This window comes from Alosa pseudoharengus, unplaced genomic scaffold (assembly GCF_046254945.1).
Source record: "Alosa pseudoharengus isolate Yale_2024_CS ecotype anadromous, Long Island Sound unplaced genomic scaffold, YU_APseudo_1.1 YU_APseudo_1.1_scf_18, whole genome shotgun sequence".
Lineage (NCBI taxonomy): Eukaryota > Metazoa > Chordata > Actinopteri > Clupeiformes > Clupeidae > Alosa > Alosa pseudoharengus.
In genome coordinates, this window is record NW_027468650.1 from 20,382,414 (window position 1) to 20,405,342 (window position 22,929).

Sequence of the window (22,929 nt, forward strand, 5' to 3'; positions counted from 1 at the left end):
AAGCTGATAATAACCTAGCCCCGGGTGAACGCAGACAAAACTGTTAGCAAATGTAAATTGCTCATCGAAAGTGAACACAGTGAACGTAGACAAAACTGTTAGCAAATGTAAATTGTTCATCGAAAGTGAACACAGTGAACGCAGACAAAACTATAAGCAAATGTAAATGGGCTCCTTTCCAGATAAACCTGCTCTGCCTGTTTATGTCTTCACCAATAATAAGACTTTAAAGAAATGTTTAGGATTATAAACACTACACAAAAAACAACAACAAACAAGGAGGTGTCAAGTCTTGCTCAACACACTTTTAACTAGATGTACCGCAGAGCGGTACAAAATATGACCGCCGCCCAGTCCAGCACATTTTTTCCACAAAAATAAATCACGCTGAAAGGCCTATATGATTCTAACTGTCTCACTAAATTGCATTATCCACACTCAATTCTCACTGGTATCTGCTAGACAACAAGTACCAAAACATGATTAGTTCATAGATTTCACATGTAAAATTCATTTTATACAACCCCACCCCCATCTTGCCTGTTCATAATTCTGAGAAATTCTTGAATTGTGTGCATGTGTGCGTGCACACGTTTATGTTTATGTGTGTGTGTGTGTGTGTGTGTGTGTGTGTGTGTGTGTGCGTGTGCGTGCTTGTGTGTTTGTCTGCGTATGTGTGTTTGTGCATGTGCATGCATGCGTACATATGTCTACTGTGTGAGTATGTGTCATACGTATGATTACTGTGAATGTATGTGTGTGTATCTGTTTTGTGCACATGTGTGCACATGGAATGGGTTAACATGACCCCTGGAGGCAAACATACGGAAAAATTGGTCATCCTAGGCCCTACGGTTCTCAAGATATTCACAGAAAACTGTGTCTGCCCTACCCTCCTTTCGGGGGGTCCAGTCCAGCGGGGGGGCTACAGATCAAAACGAAAAGCGATGGTTCCATGCTATCCATGTGGGGTTACATGCCCACCAAGTTTCGTGTACCCCGGTCTTTCAGTGTCCCGGGAATCCTTGTTGGTGTACGGTCACTAAATGTACACATAAATCATTTTATTGTAAGGTCCCCCATGAACGAAAGTTCATGGCATGCATTCGGAAGGTGTCATAATGATCCTACACTTTCAATTTCGTGCAGTTTTGACCATGTCAGCCAGAGATATTGTGATGAAAACACCTATTTTTTTGCTTTTTAATTTTTAACTAGGTGGCGCTATACATGAAATAAGTGGTAATGGGATGGGTTGACATGCCCCCTTAAGACCAACATACAAAAAAAAGGTGGACCTCCTAGGCCCTACGGTTCTCGAGATATTCACAGAAAACTGTCTCCGGCCACCTACAGGCCAGTTGGTGTATAGTAACATAAATTCATTTATTGTGTGGCCCCCCATGAACGGAATTCCACGAAACTTGGTGTGCATTCAGAGGGTGTCATAATGATCCTACACTTCCAATTTCGTGCAGTGTTAGGTCACAGATACCTGCGATTACACCTCATTTTTACTTTTTTGTGTTTAACTAGGTGGCGCTCGAGATATTCACAGAAAACTGTGTCTGCCCTACCCTCCCTCAAAATTATTTTAACTGAACTAATTGTAAACACCAAATAACTCAAACTCTAGGACATGGCTCCTATCAGTTACAGCTAAGAAACAGTGAATCTTACTAATCTGTCTGACAATGCAGAATATCTCAGCTGGTAGCACTGCTCCCCAGTGTTAAGCTTTCAAGTCTTCACAGACTTAACAAACCTTTAACAATAAAGTAAGCTTCAAAGCTGAAATAGACAGGCCTACTTTAGTCTATTGGTATCTTATAGACCTAGTCGTTTGGCCTTGTAGTTTACTAGGTGTGCACATCCAAAACATCACCAGCATGTCATATTATAATCAAGATTTAATTTTCAAGATTTGTCTGTTGATATTTTTTATTTTTTATTTATGATATGTCCACAACAAACATACATTTATTTTGGTTTACTCAAAGTAATACTTTTGTAGAAAAGAAGAGCCATCGGCACCAGAGAAGTCTGGATTGTGGTTCTGGATCAGATGCTTCAGCACCTCCTCTTCACTGGCAAAGGAATGTAAGTTTTTCTTTGCTGTGAGGGGAAACATCAAACCATCCGATAGTGTTACACAGGTTACACTCCCTCATGCCCTTCATAATCTACTGGTGATTTTGTTTCCCAAGCAAGTTCTCTTCATTCCCAATTATGTAGAGTTTATTCATAAGGCTACTATAGCATACCCTCATTGACAAAGAAGTCTGCCATGTAGAAGGTGGTTTTGATTGCAGATGGTGTGTGAGGGTAGTATGTCTGACTCCACTCGAACGCATTTTTCTCAGGGTGCCATTGGACTCCATATATAGGATAGTCATATGCTATACAAAGTCCAAAAAAGTTTTTGAAAAATGACACAGAGACTATGAATGGTTCACACACACACACACACACTCTCTCTCTCTCTCCCACCCACGCACGCACACACACACACACACACACACACACACACACACACACACACACACATTTTCACTGATGTCCTCACCCTCCATTGTTGAAATGAACTCTATGTTCCCATCTGTATTGGTGCTTAAGATTTTGTAGAAGTTTCTCAGCTCTTCGCTCTTGGTGAAATTCTTTAAGAGAGAAATCAATCCAGATTAACACAGATGAAAATCACTGTGTAATGTAATGTAATATTACGTAATGTAATACTGACATTCTGTACTGTTTTCTCACACCTCCATGGAGATGCTCCACTTATGAAAATTCACTGTGATGTTTTCAGTTGCCAGAGCTGTCATCACCTCTGGTGGGAAATCTTTAAAGAGTTTGCTCCCAGCGGCATCTGATAAATGAGTGATAGAAGGAATTTAAGAATGAGGAGAGATGAGAAGAAGGGCACTGAGAAAAGAGTAAAAAGGGTGATAGAGAAATGGAGAGAGTGTGACAAAACAGATAAGAGATGGTTGATGTGAAAAAAATGAAGAAAGAGAAATTAAAAGGGAGAGATAGAGAGAAAGAACAAAGGTTAGGAAAAATGTAGGCGGGGGAGTGGCTGATATTGCTCTTCCATGTCCACATCCATGGTAGAGGTGCCGTTGAGCAAAGCATCTAACCCCCAAGTGCCCTCTAGCTGCCACAGCAGTGGCTGCCCCCTGCTCCAGGTTTGTGTGTTCACAATACTCGCTGTGTGCTTTGTGTGTGTATGTTCACTAACCAAGGATGGGTAAAATGTAGAGACATAATTTCCCTCTGGATAAATGACACTATCTATTTATCTATCTATCTATTGAACCATTCCTCTTGACCCTATAATTTCTAACGCAATTATTATTAAAATATCAGTGCTGTTAGCTAAAGAGGCTTCTTTATACCTCTATAATAGTTTGTTAATGTACTGTGTTCTTGAATAATGTTCTTGAATTTCCCCTTGGGGATCAATATAGTATCTATCTATCTATCTATCTGTATAGGTTTATGTTGACTAACCCGTAAGTGTGATGTTAACCTTGATATGACCTTTATGACACTGTTGATTCTAATTTCATTTTTGTGATGAAACGTCAGTTTAATATCCATGTCTATATTCAAAGTAGCCTGGATGCCAGCCTAACTTTGCCCCACCCACAACATTTTAGGGTCGGAGAGTTCGGTCTGGTCTTGTTCCGTTGTGGAGCAACTATGCCCGAACCGGAGCTGTTCGGAGTCAAGGTTGGACCAGAACTCCTGAACGGTTTTGTTCAGAGCTGAAAATGCAACTGTGTTTGACAGAGGACAGATGTAGGTAGCTAGTGACAAAATATTAGCTATCAGTATGGTACAATGTCTTTGTAAGTGACATTTAAATCAAAAGTGTTTCATTCTTCCCGTTTGACATTTAGATTTCGCTATCACGTCTGTTGTACAAGATATTGACAGTGCAAGAACAATGTTATGGCATTTGGCATCAGGAAGAACCCCTGTATCGGTTGAAACACCCACCATCGCATCCCAATGGAGCAGTATCAGACTCTAATGACTAGAATTGAGTATGACGACGTAAGGCTAAATTCAAAGCTTAAATACTTAGTGTAAGTGTAGAGATATATGGTGGCTGTCCTCAGTATTTGATCCACACTGACCTTGTGTAAACTCCAGTGGCAGAGACACTCCACTGGTGTTAGTTCGACACAGCAGATTTTCTCCACTTGTAATTACCAACAGCTGTTCAAATCCCAGACAAGTACCCCACACTGGGAAGTAATCACCCTGGGAGTTGGCCTGTGTTATAACACACACAGATGTACAGATAAAACACATGAAAATATGAAAAATAATGCAATACTTTACAACCATGGACTAGTCAATTAATTTTAAGTGAAATATCCAATCTGGGGGCAATAGTGTAATTAATTAGGCCAGGAGTAAGTGTCCCGCACTCTCAGGAATCCTTTTAATTATTTGTGTTTGCATGAACTTCATGCATCTGATGAGTCAGCACTGATTATAAAGTTTTCCTTACTAGAGGTACAACCTCCTCTCATTTTCTACATAGGTTTTCTATATAAAAACAAGATAAGACTCACAAACCTCCAAAGCGAATTTGTAGAAGATGTGAGCTGCTTTAGCATATCCTGATGTCATAAGGTTTGCAGCTCCACCCGGGAGAAGAATACTGTAAGAATGAAATATCTGAGTTCCACCTTTCTATATATTATAACTATGTACAATACTGATATTTTCCACAGCTTACCCATTGATAGAGTTGAACAAATGACGGTATTCTTCTTCAGTCCGATTAACCCTGTGAAAGTAACACACACACACACACACACACACACGCACACACACACACACACACACACGCATACAAAGGTCAACCATACATAAACAGATGTATTATGGAGAGGGAGAATAAGAGAGTTTTAGTCAGACATCTTGTGAGGAATCCTACTGATCCCATGAGGCTGCTCTTACATCACAGGCACGACGCGTGCTCCTGCAGCCTCCAGAGTTTTGACATAAGATGCAGCAATGTAGGAATTACGCTTCGGCTCAGGATATTTTAACTCTTGTGCCAATACCCCTAAGTAGAAAAAAACAGTATTGATTATTTGATTATTATATTGATTTTTTTTAAAAACACAATATGAATGAAAACGTAGCTTCAGGTAAAATATAAGGCTTCAATATAGGTATATTTGGTAAAGTAATATAATACCTCATATAACAATGTTTGTATTTCAAATTCCTTTATTAATTTCCAGTTAACAAATTCCATATTTACTTCTTTTTGCCTTTTCACATCATGGTAGTTCTGGGCTGATATGCCTCCTTAGCAAATAGGTTTGTTATATCAAAATATGATCACAAATAGATCATATAAATAAGCATGCAATAATCACAAAAAACACACAAATAAAGCCTGAAGTATGTCACTACTGAAGATTAATTTAATTGAGTTTTTCTTGTTGCAAGTCCAATCTTAGTGAGAGTAGGCACTCACCGATGATTGGCCTATCATTTCTTTTCTTGTCATTCTGTGGAACAACAGCTGCAGGTATTCCACTGAGTGCTATAAGTAGGCAGGCAAGAGTGAGCACCCTCATGATTCTGGATGGAGGCTGGCCAGAAGTGTAGCTTAACAAAACAGAGAGATGGGGTTTTATAAGATCCCCCTGCCTCATGATTTAGCGAAATGCCCAATCCAGGGACTGAGAGAGTAGGGGAGACCGGGGACAGTTGCAACAGGGGATGGTTGCAACATGTCAATTTTCTCCAATCAGAAACAAGGTAGAGTGATGACACTCACACTGCATATGCTCAGTTGGATGCCCCCCCTAGCAGAGAAAAAGCAAGGAGATTCCTGAACTGCTCCAGGATTTATTGTAAAAAAACTGTTTTTTAGGTATGAAAGTATTTATTTTCTTGAGCTTTGTTTCTGTTAAACTGCTGTCACTGTTTTTTGTGATTCAACTCAAACTTATGATTTAAATAAGTGATATGTTAACTTTAAGCTACTATGGTTAGCATGTGTCAAGGTCCCCTTGTTTAGCTAGCACATGAGGTTTTATCATGGCTGACAGGAAAGGGGACAGTTGCAACATGCGACTGCGAGCGTACAATGCATAAATATGATAATATAAAATATATATTTTTAAAAACATGTTTTACATGACAATAGTCTAAATAAAAGTGAATTGCCTCCCAAATTGTTCCATTCTTCCTATGTCACTAAAGTCCAACTGTATTTTATATCAACTTCAATATTTGACATCTACACATAAGGCCTACTCATCTAGACAAATCTATAATTGTCATCTAATCAAAGCTGGTGAATAAATAACACTGTAATATTATTATAACTTACATAACTTGTATTTACATACAAAAATAATCATTTTGCTGCACTGACATATATTGTAATATATTGTATTTTTAACATGTTGCAACCATCCCCAAACAATGTTGCAACTGTCCCCGGGCCCGGGGTCAGTTGCAACATCTGACTCCTTACATTCAAATGCAAATTGTGAAAAATGTAGATTCTGTAATTATCTTTAAATGGTTTAGACTATTAACAGACATATGTAAGTGTATTGTATAAAAAATTGGTTTGTCTAATCCAAACCGTCTCTGAGTAACAGAGCCAAATGCAAAAAGTGTTGCAACTGTCCCCGGTCTCCCCTACTGGTCTGAACTGGTCTGTACAATTCTATGTGCATGTGATGAATAGCCTACTCTATCTCACTGTATCTGAGTCTCAAGTTGTCCTGTCATAACCAACTACAGCAAATTACTTTATTTGTCAACTGTGTGAGGATTTTGTATGAGCTCCATCACAAAAACGTGGTCAGCCTACTCTGAAGAAAAGAGTGAAACTTAGATGACCAAACACATTAACAATAAGGTTGTAATCAGTGTTCTACAAATTAATGATGCAAAGAGGCAAATAATGAATTTATTTGTCTATGAAATAAGCTGCCACCTTCCATTAGAAATGCTCCCTCCATCGATAGTTTTAAACCTAGGCTTAGCACACTTCTTTAGCATTTCCTGCCAATTTATGATTGTTTGATATCTGCATTTATGTACTCTTATGTGTACAGTATGTGTATGTGTTTGTGTTATGTGCTGTCTTTTTTGCACTTTGTAAGGCACTTTGGTCAGTGTACACTGTATTTTAAATGTGCCTTATAAATAAATTTTACTTAGGCCTAGGCCTACTACTTACTTACTATGAAGCCTATTATGTTGCATATTTTTCTCCGTCTCTTTTATCGTCGTTTTGGGGAATAGTTATAAATATAAATCTTAAGGCTCGCAGTGGCACTTGCAACATACATTATGTGGTGTGTCCATGCACAGGCCATGTTAGGCAATAGGCATTGAGCTCCTACCAGTACCACTCTCATCGCAGCCCTACAGGATTTCCGTGTTTACGGAAGTCATTACACGCGCTTCTCTCCAACGGGGTGAGCGGCGCGCGATGGCTTTCATTAGGAAAAAGGAGCGATCTAAAGAAAGGTTAGTCCATCGATTGTTTGGAAACCTTTATGTGAAATGTGTGTAATGCGTTATGGAATCGAAGCATTAACTTTGAGAAGAACTGCACATTACGGGACGTGACTGGACTCAGCCCGTCACCTCGTCGTCCAGGCAGTAGCTTTGACTGCGGGCGTAAGCTATGAATTGAGGTCGCTGGATTATATGTTTTGCAGGCCTGACATCATTTCATGTAGTCTGATGCGTTGGTACCGTGTCATCTACTCTAGGTTGTATTGTATGCATAGGCTACGTTGAAACAATGTAATATGAAAGGCCTATAGTCCATGTAAGAAAGGCCCTCAAGAATGTTTTCCTTTCAAGATGTTTCCTCTAGCCTAAGTTAGGCTGCTCTCGCGGTCGGAATTTCAGATAGCCCTATGGAAACATTCAGTCGTGTTTAATTGCTTATACTTCTGTTTACATTGAGGAACATTTGCTTTTCTCTGTCGAAGCTTAAATATTTGTCTGCATTGCATCCATTAGATTCTCGCTCTTGCTATTGGATCTAGAGGAGTATTATTTTGAACAACACACAGCATATCAGCTGACCACCAGATGCTCATCCCAGAACAGGTAAGCTAATGGCAGAGGGTGAGGTATGTGGTGAACTGGTGTTTAGTTTCTGCCCTTGATATAAAGGTGGATTAAATGTGAATGCTCTATAAGACAAATAGACATTTGTGCCAAACACTAAATTGCTGGCCAAGCCATATTATAGTGATTGTTAACTCCTATATTTAAAAAAAAAAATAGATATTCACCAGTGACTGACACTATGACTTTTCTTTTAAGTGCCCCCTGCAAGTTTCGAGGATCTTTTAAAGTCTGTTCAAAATCTGTCATATTTGAGCCAGAGGATGCGTCTCAGCCCATACTAAAGGTAAACTCCAGCTTCCACATTTTACTTACCTCGAATCACACAATCAGATGTACTTGCCCAGTCTTACTCTTTATCTTTTACCCAAAGATTCCCTTGAAGGACTGCAGGAGGATTGAAGCAACAGAGGACAATGAGCGAAATCCTTTTACAGAGTAAGCAGAGCTTTTACAGACTGCTGAAAACCTCTTTTTAAAAGTGATGGTTAGGATAAACACAGAAGAAAATCAATTAAATTGGTTGTAAATACTGTAGGGTCCAAGGTCTAGGGAATGTCTGTTTGTAGTGTTCAATGTGTATGTTTGTCAGAATATTCACAACTTATCTTATTTTAACCTTAAATTCTGTATTTTATTTTAACTCTTAAATTCCAGAAGTAAGCCTCCATGTATATCAATGGAAAGCAGACAGGTAAGTGTGTAAGATTTTATATGCCACATTTAAATATTTACATAGCCAGCCTTATTCTACTGCTCTTTATACTGTTTGTACTGCACATACACTTATGTTTTACTACTCCTATAATGTTATTGCTATTACACTGCACATATCTTTACATGTTGTTCATACACTGCTAATACTTTGTACATATTTATACTTTTATTTATATTTAATTTATATTACTGTACACCATACCACTTTTTTAACTGTATACTACCATTTACACTGCACTATATGTCTTATACTGTTAAATACTGCACCACCTGTCTATACTGTGCATATCACATGGCACTTTTTTTTTGCACTTTTGGTTGGACACAAACTGCATTTCATTGTGTCTGCACTTTCGTTTACTCTGCTCAATAACAATAAAGTTAAATCTAATCTAATCAAATGTTATACCCAGTGGCATCGGTTTTAACTTTTATTTTCAAATGTGATCTTGCTTTTTTCATTTAGGTTTACCTTATTAAAGATGGGAATGTTGTTGCACCGTACAAAATTGAAAGGGTTGGTGCTGTCTACACATTTTAAACACACTATTGATAGTACCATAGTTTAATGTTAGTTCTTGTTGAACTTGTTGAACCTTGCTGACCATTTCTATGGCCTTTTTCTAGAGCGATCAAGACATTCTTTTCCAACTAGAGATATCAAGAAAAACTGAGGATGTTGTGCAAACTTTACTGCAGGTATGCAAGATGTAAACAATTAGATAGTAACACTGGTCAACTGAATAAAGTTTTAGCTCATTTGTTGCAGCCAGATATTGATAATGTAATCATCTTACTGATGTTTTTTTTATCAGTTGCACAGGGCATCCTGTCTGGATAAGTTGGGTGATCAGACTGCCATGGTCAGTCATAACACATAAGTACATACATTCGCCACAAGGGCCAGTCTATATTTGCTGTGTACCAAATCAATTAGTCACATATTGAAAGAACCATGTTGTGTTGTTTTTCAGATAGCAGCAAATTTACAGTCCAGATTGGCAAGAACTTCATTTGACAAAAATAGGTATGAGGAAAAGTTCTGTTTCTGTTGTCATACGCACTAGCATTAGAGACCTGTTCACTTTGTCTCCTTTGCTGCCAGTAACGATTTGTCCAATCCTGTGTCCATTAGCTTCCAGAGTGTCTCAGAGCTACCCCACATGGAGTGTGAGGCAGAGATGATCTCTCCTCTGGTGACCAACCCAGGTCATGTGTGCATCACTGACCAGAACCTCTACTTCCAACCACTCAATGGCTACCCTGTGAGTACTCACACCTGCTCTTGGTCTACTAGGGCGCCACACCTTAATACAGCACGATGTGGCCATGATAACTCCATCCTGGCTAATAGATAACCATGGTAATAAAAAATACTTCACTTGCATTGCAACATTACAACACATTACTCACATTACAATAGTACAGCTTTCAGAGTCAAGGCTGATTGAGTCAAGGCTGATTGAGTCAAGGCTGACCGAGTCCTGGCTGACTGATTAGCATGTATCAGAGATATGATGACATCTTAAATCCCACAAATATTTCATGGTCTTATATGGCCTTGTTTTGAATGTTATTTTGAGCTTCCCAAATGTACAAACCCAAATCAGAAAAAAAGTTGGGACGTTGTGTAAAATGCTAATAAAAACAGAATGTGATAATATACAAGTCTTGTAAACCCATATTTAGCAGCAAAAATGACATTGACAACATATCAAATGTTGAAAATTAAAATGTTTACTATTTCATGGAAAATATATGATAATTTTGAAGTTCATGCCAGCAACATGTTTCCAAAAAAAGTTGGGACAGGGAATGTTTACCACTGTGCTGCTTCACCTTTTCATTTAACAAAATTCTGTAAATGTTTAGGAAATGAGAAGACCAGCTGCTAGAGTTTTGAGAATTAAATGTTGTCCCATTCCTGCCCGATATAGGATTTCAGTTGCTCAACAGTATGAGGTATTCTTACTCATATTTTTCATTCTATGATGACCCTAATTTGACAGGTCTGGACTGCAGACAGGCCATTTTAGCACCTGGCCTCTTCCTCTATGGAGAAATACTGTTGACATATGTGCAGAATTCATTTTGGCATTGTTTTCCTGAAATATTCAAGGTCTTCCCTGAAAAGAAACATTGCGTGGATGGCAGTATATGTTGTTCAAAACTTGTATACATCATTCAGAATTGATTGTGCCTTGCCAGATGTGCAAGATGCCCATGCTGTAGGCACTAATGCACCTCCACACTGTCATAGATGCTGGGTTTCAAGCTGAGCACTAAAAGCACAAAAGTTGGATATGTTGGATACTTGGATATACCCTCTCCTCTTTAGCCCAGATGAGTCCATGATTTACAAAAAGAATCGCAGATTTTGATTGGTCTAACCACAGGACCCTTTTCCATGTTACCTCAGTCCATGTTACCCTTTTCCATGTTACCTCAGTGGTATTTCTTTATCATGTCTAATACAATTTTGGCTGTTGCATGGTAAAGTTTACACTAGCATTTCTGAATTTTGTATCACACTGTGCTCATAGGCAATGGTTATTTTCCAGCATTTTGTTACACCCATCCCAACTTTTTTTGAAACGTGTTGCTGGTATCAAATTCAATATGAACATATATTTTCAATGAAATAGTCAAATTTGTCTTTTTCAACATTTGATATGTTGTCTGTGTCCTTTTAGCAACTAAATATGAGTTTACGAGATTTGCAGATTATAACATTCTGTTGTTATTTGCATTTTACATAATGTCCCAATTTTTTCTGATTTATGCATATGCATGAGAGGTACCACATGTATTTAGTGCTTGTTAATATGCTTACTACCTTTTTTCTTGCTGTTGATAGCTTTCAACAAGGCCATGAGAAAGTCACAGCTTGCTGACTTGAGCCCAGTTATTTTTGCAGTTGTCTCAAGGCCGAAATTTAGGTTTTTGGTGTAACTGTTAATTAGTTACTTATACATTTAGTTAATAAGTACTCTTCCTTTTGCCCTGTTTGTAGTACTTTTTATTTGAGGTCAAAATCAGTGTGAGATATGTCCACTTATTTTTTGGGGGAGTCTCAAGGCCACCTAGTGTTTTTAAATTGCTAAATGATATTAATATAATGACGAATTATTGGTCAGTAGCTTTTTGCTTTCCCTTTTTCCTTTCTAATTTCAGTCCAGATGTGTTTTACAAATAGCGTTGCTCTAGGACAATACAATTAGGTATCCAATAATATTGGCTGTCTTATTTGCATTAAGGTAAAATATACCATAATATAATATACCATATTATGGTTATTATAGCTATTTTAATCATTTTCTGAGGAGCCATCCATAGAACAGTGGTCAGTAGAGTCATCAGTCAGACACACACACATCGACTATCTATGCCGTCATACCTCATGCAATATCCATTTTCCCTCACCACCACCTGTTTGTGTGGCCTCTCCTGCTGTTCTTCACCTAGGACTCAGCGGTGCAGATTCGGCTTCACAGTGTCAGACGCATCTACAAGAGGAGGCATGGATTGCGCCCACTGGTAAGCTATGGTTTGACTTTGGTTCAGACAAACAAACACAAACAACTGTTATTTTGGACTCAGGCCTTTCCTATGCTCAGTTTCCTGTGTACTGTATTTTTTTTTCAGGGTCTGGAGGTGTTTTGCTCCGAGACGGATCTTTGTTCAGACATTTACCTGAAGTTCTACCACACCAAAGACAGGGATGAGCTCTACTATTACATTGCCACCTTCCTGGGTCAGTTTCATCACATTGGTCTCCATTTCCTATCCTCCCTCTTGGTCTCTCTTTCACTCTTTCACACACACACACACACACAAATCATTGTAAGTATTTATTATTTAGTACACTTTGGAAGGCTAGATAAGTTGCTTGGCCCCAGCCTTGGCGCAACTGGCTGGGCCACCTGCACCATACGCCGGCGACCCGGGTTCGATTCCCACCCCGACTCTCTCTCCCACTTACTTCCTGTCACTCTCCACTATCCTGTTGCATTAAAGGCATAAAAGCCCAAAAAAATATACTTAAAAAAAAAAAAAGAACCCCTGTGGTGTAATAGCAAATCTTAATTCATTTGATGTGACAGTACCAGCTTTACATATTGTTCTGCATTGTTTTGATCCAATTCCTCTCCATAGAATTTATATGGGGTATCTAAATTGGTGGATATTGGTTCTGCACTGTAGTGCCATATACCCTTAGCTGGATTTATTCTAGAATTCACTGTTATTCTAGATTATACCATGGTCTAGGTTGAAAAGGGTGTCGTTTAAAAAGTGATATACTACACCTATGAAGTAGATCTGGTAAAAAAAAGTTTAATCGCCGTTCCATATCAATGCTTATGAATGGTAACTATAACAACGATAGTAGGACGACGGTTGAGCCTGGAGGCAGGCTTCACAACAATGGAATCAACTGTAAACAGCTGAAAAAACTAACGATTTTAGCTCTAAAACTCATTTAGTATTAATAATTGATTTCATATTTATTTATTTCGTAAGTGACCATGATAATGCCCTTTGATGCGTCCATTATCAGAAATAAATGGACTTCGCGGAAGCTATTTATTTCTGATAATGGACACCTCGTCGGGCATTATCCCTTACATATTCTCTTTACTGTTTTTGGGTCACTCCAGTTTTGATTTAGCTTTGGATAATTACCCTACTGGTGGGCAAAATCTCTTCCCAGCCTTAGTTTTACAACTGACTTCAACAGGCTTTCTTGTGATATTGTGTAAAAATGCATCTCTATTCGTTGACCCTTCAATTCTAAAAGGTTTCCCAGATCCCACAGTTGAGGGTGTTACCACTGCCATATTTTAAAATTGGGATGGTATTTCTTGAGTCTCTGTCAATGGTAGATGTACACTGCATGTAGTGCTTTGAGAATTGGCCAAAAAGCTCTATTTCAGTGTCATGTGACCATAAAACCTCTCCCCATTTCATAAGTAACATCCATAAATGTGTTAATGCGGACCTATGAATCACTTTGTCTCTAGTCCTCATTTCTTGTATTATTTCACAACCTGGCATGACTCCTGGACAGAGTACTTTCTATGTCCAGAAAGAGATTTGTGAATAATTTGCCACCTGGAACTCAAAATCACTGGGGTTTAAATATACAAATATCCTATTTTAGCTATATTTGATGATCATAATACATGTACATACAAATATAAATGTTCACAATAATACTGTTTGGGGTATGTTCAAATGGTGATGAATTTCAAGGGGGTTAAATACTTTTGCATCCCACCATACACACACACACACACACACACACACACCATTGTAGCTGACTGCTGTGTCTATACCACAGAGAACCACATGGCGGAACACACAGCAGAGAGCTACATGCTGCAGTGGCAGAAGGGCCACATTTCCAACTACCAGTACCTGCTGCACCTCAACAACCTGGCTGACCGCAGCGTCAATGACCTGTCTCAGTACCCCGTCTTCCCCTGGGTCATCAGTGACTACAGCAGCCCACGGCTAGGTGAGGAACATCTACGTAAACATACATTCACACTAACATTAGTTACACATGTTGTTTTGTAAAATGCACAGGCTCTTCCCATAAGGCAGTGGTGGGTCACACATGCAGGTCACACATGCATATAGTTACGAACAAGATACATGAATTTTTAAATACATGGTGGTCATAATCACACACACACACACATACATGTTTACATAGCTGTACTGCAGATCAATTTGATTAATCTACACATGTGAAACTACCTGTAATATGAGATACAGATTAACACATATCATTACATTCCTAGTTGAAATGTCTTTCTGTTCCAACAGACCTGATGAATCCGGCTACATTTCGGGACTTTAGTAAACCAATTGGAGCACTGAACACAGAGAGACTGGAGAGATTACTAGTGAGAAGAAGCAACATAGACACTGTCTGTTTCTGCCTCTGGCTCTTTCTCTCTCACTCTCTCTCTCTCTCTCACTCTCTCCCCATCTTTGTGTTTTTTTCCCTGTGATCTTGTAATTTGTAGGTTTATGATATGACAAATACACAGCTGGACGCTGAAATGCACATTAAATTGTGACTCCTGTTTTGTGTTTAGGCACGTTATAGAGACATGCCAGATCCTCGCTTCATGTACGGAAGTCACTACTCATCTCCAGGATATGTGCTCTTCTATCTAGTTAGAGTGGGTGGGTGTCAACGAAACATGCAACACATATGCAATGACACGCACACATACACATTCACATGGATACACATGTAATGATAATATAACATACCAATAGCCTGTCATTATAGTTTTACCAGTCATTATTAGTTTTAATGAAGCCTGAATGGTTTAGTCATAGTCATTTAGACATAGTTACACTCTATTGTGAACATTAAAAAGCATTCCTCCAATGACTAAATGTCAAAGGTCAATGTGTCTTACAGCTCCAGAGCACATGCTGTGTCTCCAGAACGGACGCTATGACCATGCTGATCGAATGTTCAACAGGTAAGGTGCCACAGTAAAGTCTCAGTGTGCAACCGAGCGAGGCTCTTTCACCTCCTTTTTTATCTAGAAGGTTTCTGTACATTTGTTTTTCTTTTAAGCAATGGCAAAGTTAAGCGGAAAATAAGTCTGCGTTTCTGCAAAAAAAAAAGGTCATTCCATAGAAATTAGAAACTTTGTACTAGTTTAAGTCATGCAAGCAACTGTTTTTGGAAGAGAAGGGGAGGAGAGGATGTCTCACTTGTCTGTGCCTTCATTTTTTCCGTTAGTATTGCAGAGACATGGAAGAACTGTTTAGAGGGAGCCACAGACTTTAAAGAGGTGAGTAGCCAAAAGCTAGCATTGGTTTAAATCTGTCAGAAACCACTACAGTATAATCTTGTATTAACCCTCCTGTTTGTTTGTGTCTGTAGTTAATTCCTGAGTTTTATGGAAAGGACTCAAGTTTCCTGCAGAATGAGCTGAATCTAAACCTGGGGAAGAGGCAGGGGGGTTGCTGTGTGGGAGATGTAGTTCTTCCTCCTTGGGCTGCAGGTAAAACATATTTATTTGTCTTTTTCATTCTTGCCTCCATCTCTGTTGTGTATTCCATTTCCTGACGGTCTTTTAACACATGTTTATCTAACTTTTTCAGGAGTTTACAGTTTTCGTTTCTCAGATTTTTCTTTTACTATTTACTGTATTGTGTGTGTGTGTGTGTGTGTGTGTTGCGTGATGCAGATGCAGAGGATTTCTTGGAGAAGTTACGCAGTGCTCTGGAGACTCAGTATGTATCGGAGCACCTGCACGAGTGGATCGATCTGGTGTTTGGTTACAAGCAGAAAGGCAGCGAAGCTATTGCCGCTCATAATGGTAACTCCCTTGTTTGTAGTATCTCAATTTAGATGATGCTCATCATGTGTTTGAGTTTGTAGTTAATATGTATTTTTCTCTCACTCTTTCAGTGTTTCATCCATTAACATATGAAGGAGGAATTGACTGTGATAGGTAAGTCGACCCATCAGAAACAGATGTTTCTCATGAAACCTTCCTCACCCTGTGATATTAGACTAGCTGAGTTTGTGGAATGAAACCAGCACCACTCAGACAAAGTATAGCACAGAAAGGATGAAGTAACTAATAGGGGTTCACACAAAAATATGTACAGAAAAGTCTCACTTGTGTTTCAAAGTTGTTGGATGTGTCTGTGTGTGTGCGTGCGTGTGTGTTTGCATGCTGATCAGCATTGAGGACCCAGATCAGAAGATCGCTATGCTGACTCAGATATTGGAGTTTGGGCAAACACCACGGCAGCTCTTCACCACTGCTCATCCTCAGAGGATCACCCCCAGGTTCCACAATGTCTCCACAGCAACCACGTCCTCCAGTGAACTCTCACCATGTATGTCCAAAACCCGCCCAACTTGGAATATATTAGATACATTAAGTATCCACAATTTATTACATTCTAGTTGTGTGTGTGTGTGATGTATGTGTTTCATTCAAGTGTCGCCCAGTGAAGACTCATCATTTGAAGATCTGACAGAGGAGAGCAAAAAAATGGCTTGGAGCAACATGAGCAAACTGAGTCTTCAGTCCAGTCACAAAATTCACAAAGAGTGAGTTGGCGCCTTTGCATCTCTCTCTCTCTCTCTCTGTTTCTTTTTGGTCAATTGTGGGTAAAAACGCTGTGATTGCCTTCTTTTTGTTTCCATGGTAACATAGGGCCGTGACGGGAATTGCAGTAACATGCAGTGGTTCAGCCATTTTCACCACCTCACAAGGTGAGCAACAACAGTGGTGATGTCCCACCATACTTTTCACCAGAGCATAACTGAGCCATACAAAGTCAGTAGTGTCAGCAAGCTCTTGTTTCTTGACAGACTCCACTCTGAAGATGTTTTCCAGGGACACAAATGCTCTACAGAGGAGTGTGTCATTCTCTAACATGGTTAGTGTCACATTAACTGTCGCACGATCACTATGGCTTGTACTCTAATTTTTCTTTCTGCTGTTTGTTTCTGTTTATTGAGTGAGCAGTTTTGTATTTTTTCCTAAGTTCCTAAATTTTGCACATTTTCCTAAGGCCTTATCTTCCTGTCTGATGTTGCCTGAGGATCAGACCGTTGTCTGCTCTTCGTGGGACAATAATGTGTAAGATCCATTAAGCAATACCTTAGTAGACAGATAGATAGATAGATAGATAGATAGATTACTTTATTCATCCCCAAAGGGAAATTATGGTGTTATAGCAGCAATTAATAATATAAACATATATCACACATAAACATACATACAAGTTAAAAAATAAATACAATTGGATATAGTCTCTGTTAAAGAGGTTGTAAACTGCATTGACTCTCAGCATAAGATTTTCTCTCACGGCACAAAGGGGAGTTGTTGTAAATAGTTATGGCAGTGGGCAGGAATGATTTTCTATAACGCTCCTTGTTACAGCGAAGTTGGAGCAACCTCCAGCTGAAAACACTGTTGTTTGACAAGTAGTTCGTTCAGTGGATGTGAGGTGTTGTCCATAATGTTAAGGAGCTTTTGCAACATCCTTCCCTCAACAACTAACTCTAGGGGTTCAAGTGTACTTCCAATTACAGAGCCAGCCAGACAAAGATCATATCTCACTAGAATTTACAGTTACTGTACAAAAGTAACAAGTACAGTACAACAATTTCACATGCAACATTTATTGACTCATTCTGATATGGTCGTGTGTGTGCTACTCCCACTTTCTCTTTTTCTGATTCCGTTTATTTTTTCTCCATAGATATTTCTACTCCGTGGCGTTTGGGAGGAGGCAGGACACTCTAATGGGTCATGATGATGCTATCAGTCAGATGTGCTGGAAGGATGACCAGCTGTATACTGCATCATGGGACTCCACTGTTAAGGTACATCAGATAGTCAGTAGTTAGCCATTCACTTTGATGGGAGACACCTTTAATAAAAGCAATCAAGTACACTACAATGGCAATTAAAATCAGCCATGAACTGGTCTGTATGTGTGTGCACTTGTGCAGTGGTCTGTATGTGTATGCTAATGTGTGTATCTCACAGGTGTGGCGATGTGTGGCCGCGGACGTCAACAGCAACAAAAGGAGCCAGTTTGAGCTGCTGGCAGAGTTTGAGCATGATGCAGGGGTACGTCATGACCAGTGTGCTCCCTGCAGTCTGTTTAGAGATGAGAGAGTGTGCGTGCATTTATAGTAATTATTAGTTCTACTGCAATAAATCAAATAAACTTCTGCCATAAATGTGTCACTTCAGGTGAACTGCATAGCTGTCAGCCCAGCAGGCACACTTCTAGCTTCTGGCACTAAAGATGGCATCCTCAGCATCTGGGACATTGGAAGTTTGTCCCCCCTGCATCAATTGAATTGCCACTCCGGCAAAATCCACCAGATGGCATTCAGCCCTGGTGTGTGACTTGTGTGTGTGTGTGTGGTGTGTGTGTGTGTGTGTGTGTGTGCGCGTGTGTTTGTCTGTGTGTGCGTGTTAAGGAAGACATATAGTCTTGTTTCTAAGGAAAACATATAGTCTTGTTTCTAACTAGTAACTTTACATTAGCTTCATGGGACTGTCTGTGTTGTTGGCATGCATATATGAGATCCTTTATTTTGTCTGCAGCTGAATGTCCTGCAAGCAATTTAATTTTCCCTGGGGTCTTACTCCTTTTGTTTTGCAGACAGTAGACACATCCTCAGCGTAGGAGAGGACTCCAGCCTGAAGGTCACGGATGTCCAGACTGGCATGCTCATCTCCACCGTCCCAGCAGAGGAGGAACAAAGGTAAACACTGCTAAATACGTAAGGAATAATGTATAGAACGCCAGTCATTATCGGGAAATAGGTTCCGACAGGGCGAACCGGACCCCAACGCGCAGTGGTCTGTTATGCTTAGCAACGGTCTGTTATCGAGAAATATCAGACCACCGAACGTTGGGAAGGCCCATTCAAATTAATGGAGCATTCTGCAGCATTATGAAGAGCCGTGTAATAATTCCTACTAAAGCAACTACAGTCCTGCTACTAGTGAGTTTGTAATTTGATCCTGTCACATGACACTTCCTTGGCAACAGGTGCTTTTGTTGGGATGGCAACACAGTGATTTCAGGTGGACAGTCAGGTGACCTCAGAGTGTGGGACTTGCTCAGTAGCAAAGTAACTCAAAAACTGCCTGCTCACACAGGTATGTACTGTCACACACACACACACACACACACACACACACACACACACACACACACACACACGCACACACACACACACACACATCACACCAGTTGTCATATTTCATATTATATAGACCTCTGAAGTTAGCCTACAAATAGGCCCAGGTAGCATCTTTGCCCAAAGATGGCAGCATTGGGTCCTTTTTTTTTGGCAAACTTCAGAGGTCTATTTGCCGGTGTACTGTGCTGTGTGGTTATACACACTTCCCCATCTGTCCTCTAGGTGCAGTCACTGTCATGTGGATGAGCGAACAGTGCAGCACTGTCATCACAGGTGGAGAAGACAAACAGATCATGCTGTGGAAACCACAGTATTAAAATATGCACATGCACACACACACACACACACACACCACACACACACACTTGCACCCCTGTGGTCTGGGATGATAATCATACTGCAATCTGGTGCAATAGAAGGGTAACTGATATGTACCGATTAATGATATGCACTATGTACTTTGTAGCCATTTCCTTATAAACATGTTAGTGCTATTACTGTGGTAGTGCTTGTCAGAAGTGAGATGTCTAGATTTACTCATTGTGTACATCAGGATATATTTTCAAATGTGCCTTAATATCTTGAAAGATTTGATTGAAATGTTACTGAGACTTAGCCTCTTGCTGTCAAACACACACACACACACACACACACACACACACACACACACACACACACACACACACACACACACACACACACACACACACACACACAGGAGCACACATGTACAGGCATGCAAACCAAAAATATCACTGGAAGTGTGAAGCTCTCATTGGTCTAATAATCAGTATACAAATCTATTGTAAAGTAAAGTTAATTACATAGATACATGTACAATGCGGAGCAACTATGTTGCATTCAGGCCCATTGCATGACAAAGACTACCATGATATTAAATATATATAATTAACATTACATTAATATTAATAGTCTAATAACAATATGCTTTTAAGTGCTCATAACCACTGAATTAGTTTAAAAAAAAAAGCAGCTCTGCATATTTCAGACATTTTCCTGTACATCTACAGATGTGCACTCATGCGCGCACACACACAGACACACACACCAATGCAGTTGCAACAAACCAGTGAAGGCGGTGCACATCTTTGTACAAACAGTTGAGTGCAGAGAGCATTCTTATAAAGGTTCTGAATACAGGCAATTCAGCAATCATGGAGGTTTGTGTGTATGTTTGCAACCCCATCAAAATCATTGTTTATCAGTCATATAATACAAAGAATATCATGTCTTGGTTTTGTATATAGTCCAATAATGGAATGTCAATAGAAGTGATTTTTTTTATTATTATTATTATGGCACATTATTGTTTTAGTGCATTTGCATTTTCATCATTTGTTTTGTACGCAAAAAAAAAACGTTATCCGTCATTTTGTTTTAATGAAAAAAGGTGTTTTAATGGTTTTCTTGAAACCAGGTGTTTATTTATTTTACAAAGCCTAAGCCTGCTCCATGCTCTCAGGGGTGGAGAGGGGGTAGGCATAGCATGACCGAGCAGATGGCTGCTTTCAGGACCAATATCCACTCATTCTCAGTTACGTTTACTGTATAATGTGTGTCTGTGGATCCAATAAAGTATTAACCCCATGATGAATTGCTCTCAGTCTATCTCAATGGGTGGATTGGCATTCTATGCATTCATATTCATTTTTGTAACAGCTAAAATTGTTTTGAATAGAATAAAATGTGACTGATTTGCTTGAGTGATGTAACAGCAGTAACACAAAACACTGCCATTATTAACAAAACAAATGTATGCTCATAGTTCGAGTTCAACTCCTATTTTCACTATAGGAACATTTTAATGTAAAGTGATTTCAGACAGCCCTATTGTAGACCATACCATTTTTAACCACCGTGGCGCTAGAAGCAACTGAGATAGAGAACGACTTCAACTTCTCAAGCAAGTATCAACGTTGAATTACAAAACGCTAGGTAAATTGAGAACATTTTTGGTGTACACAGAGTTTACTAAAAGAACAACTCGCTTGGTTTTTCTGCTCGCCGCCATCTTGCCAGTCAAGGAGTGAGTTGTCCAAAACCTTTCTTTTTACTAAATTATGTGTAGGCTACACCAGTGGTTTTCAAAGTGGGGGCCGGAGCTGCGAAGGAGTGCCAGGGGGGCCTCAGCAAGTTGGAAGGAAAAATAAACAAATACATTTGAAAAATTTAAAATATCCCTTTTACTATGAGGGTTGTTATACAATGCCATTATAATCATTTGTTGCATATTTGAACATTATATTTTATATCATAATGACTGGGAATAATTGTAGCGTGATAGCTCACAGAAAGCCCCAAATTTTTACACACTGTATAATCCATCGCGAAGTGCTTGTGGCTAAAATAATTATTAGGATTAGCTTAATGTATTTTTACATTTACCGTAGTATTGTCGATGGGTTTAATAACACATCAAGGGGATCCTTGGCCAGAACCTAGTGGTATTTGGGGGACCTTGTCGTCAGAGGCGCACCTTGTCAACAGGCAAACCAAGCAACTGCTTGGAGCCCCGAGCCGCTAGGGGGCCCCCGACCTGGTCTCAGCGCGTTTGCCTGTGGGTCAAGCGAGAATTTCGAGAGATTGAATTATGTATTTTGCGTGCTCCTGCCCTGTTGTACAAACAGTACGTGCATATGTAGGCCCTATGCTATGGCCTTATGAACAGCGGATCTGTGTTCAAAAAAGTTCAAAGAATCCGCACATATTTAGGCAACTGTGGTAAACGTCAATCGAGGGTGCAGTGATGACGGATCAACATCGGATTTTGGCATTTAACCTACTCAATTAAGTTATAGTAGGCTAATGTTAATTGGCAGAAAGATTGAACATGGTTTGCTACATCTATACGACAGTAAACTTCAGCTAGCTAGCGGCAGTTGCAACTAGTTAAGCAAGGAGATGGTTAACTTTATGTTTGTATTAGGGCTGTCAGCCATAACATGTTAATCGCGATGCAGTAAGGACCAAGCGTTAATTTGTTAGAACCCGATTGACGCAAAGTGCGTCAAAAAATAGACCCTTTCTTCTTTGTTACATTGCTCCGGAACTGTTCATTGCAGCGAGATAAAACTTTTATTGCGTGACAGAGCAGAAGTGGGGCTTTCCAACGAGACTACGCACTTGTCTGTACGATCAAGTATGAAAATAAAAGAAAATCATGAAATTAACCCATTTAATCCCAACGGTCACAATAGTGACCGTACAAAAAAATCTTGCTCTTGTGCCTTTAAAACTGTTACTGGATGAATTATCAATACATTTCTCCCAGAACTAGAAACCTGAAAGGGTCTCAGTTAAATATGTGCAGTGCCAAATGT

General features: G+C 39.5%; 2 protein-coding genes across 2 annotated transcripts; one reads left to right on the forward strand and one right to left on the reverse strand.

Annotated features, from left to right (window-relative positions):
- Positions 1-1,942: 1,942 nt before the first annotated feature.
- On the reverse strand, positions 1,943-5,064 carry LOC143131089 (gamma-glutamyl hydrolase-like). Its single transcript, XM_076290486.1, has 8 exons — positions 4,981-5,064; positions 4,757-4,807; positions 4,594-4,678; positions 4,146-4,284; positions 2,763-2,869; positions 2,567-2,657; positions 2,265-2,399; positions 1,943-2,115 (listed from the first exon to the last, which is right to left on the reverse strand). Coding segments are annotated over exons 1-8 (735 nt in total). The 5' UTR covers positions 4,983-5,064; the 3' UTR covers positions 1,943-1,990.
- A 2,364-nt stretch (positions 5,065-7,428) lies between these two features.
- Positions 7,429-21,203, forward strand: nsmaf (neutral sphingomyelinase (N-SMase) activation associated factor). The gene is made up of 31 exons (XM_076290485.1): positions 7,429-7,530; positions 8,035-8,124; positions 8,344-8,431; positions 8,519-8,583; positions 8,803-8,839; positions 9,329-9,379; positions 9,490-9,561; positions 9,678-9,725; positions 9,837-9,889; positions 9,998-10,127; positions 12,328-12,399; positions 12,508-12,616; positions 14,204-14,380; positions 14,695-14,774; positions 14,970-15,060; positions 15,305-15,368; positions 15,635-15,686; positions 15,779-15,899; positions 16,086-16,217; positions 16,310-16,352; positions 16,589-16,746; positions 16,852-16,963; positions 17,070-17,128; positions 17,228-17,295; positions 17,431-17,498; positions 18,124-18,247; positions 18,414-18,497; positions 18,624-18,774; positions 19,042-19,144; positions 19,435-19,544; positions 19,811-21,203. The coding sequence occupies exons 1-31, from the start codon at positions 7,493-7,495 to the stop codon at positions 19,903-19,905; spliced, it is 2,745 nt and encodes a 914-aa protein (XP_076146600.1). The 5' UTR covers positions 7,429-7,492; the 3' UTR covers positions 19,906-21,203.
- Positions 21,204-22,929: the final 1,726 nt, after the last annotated feature.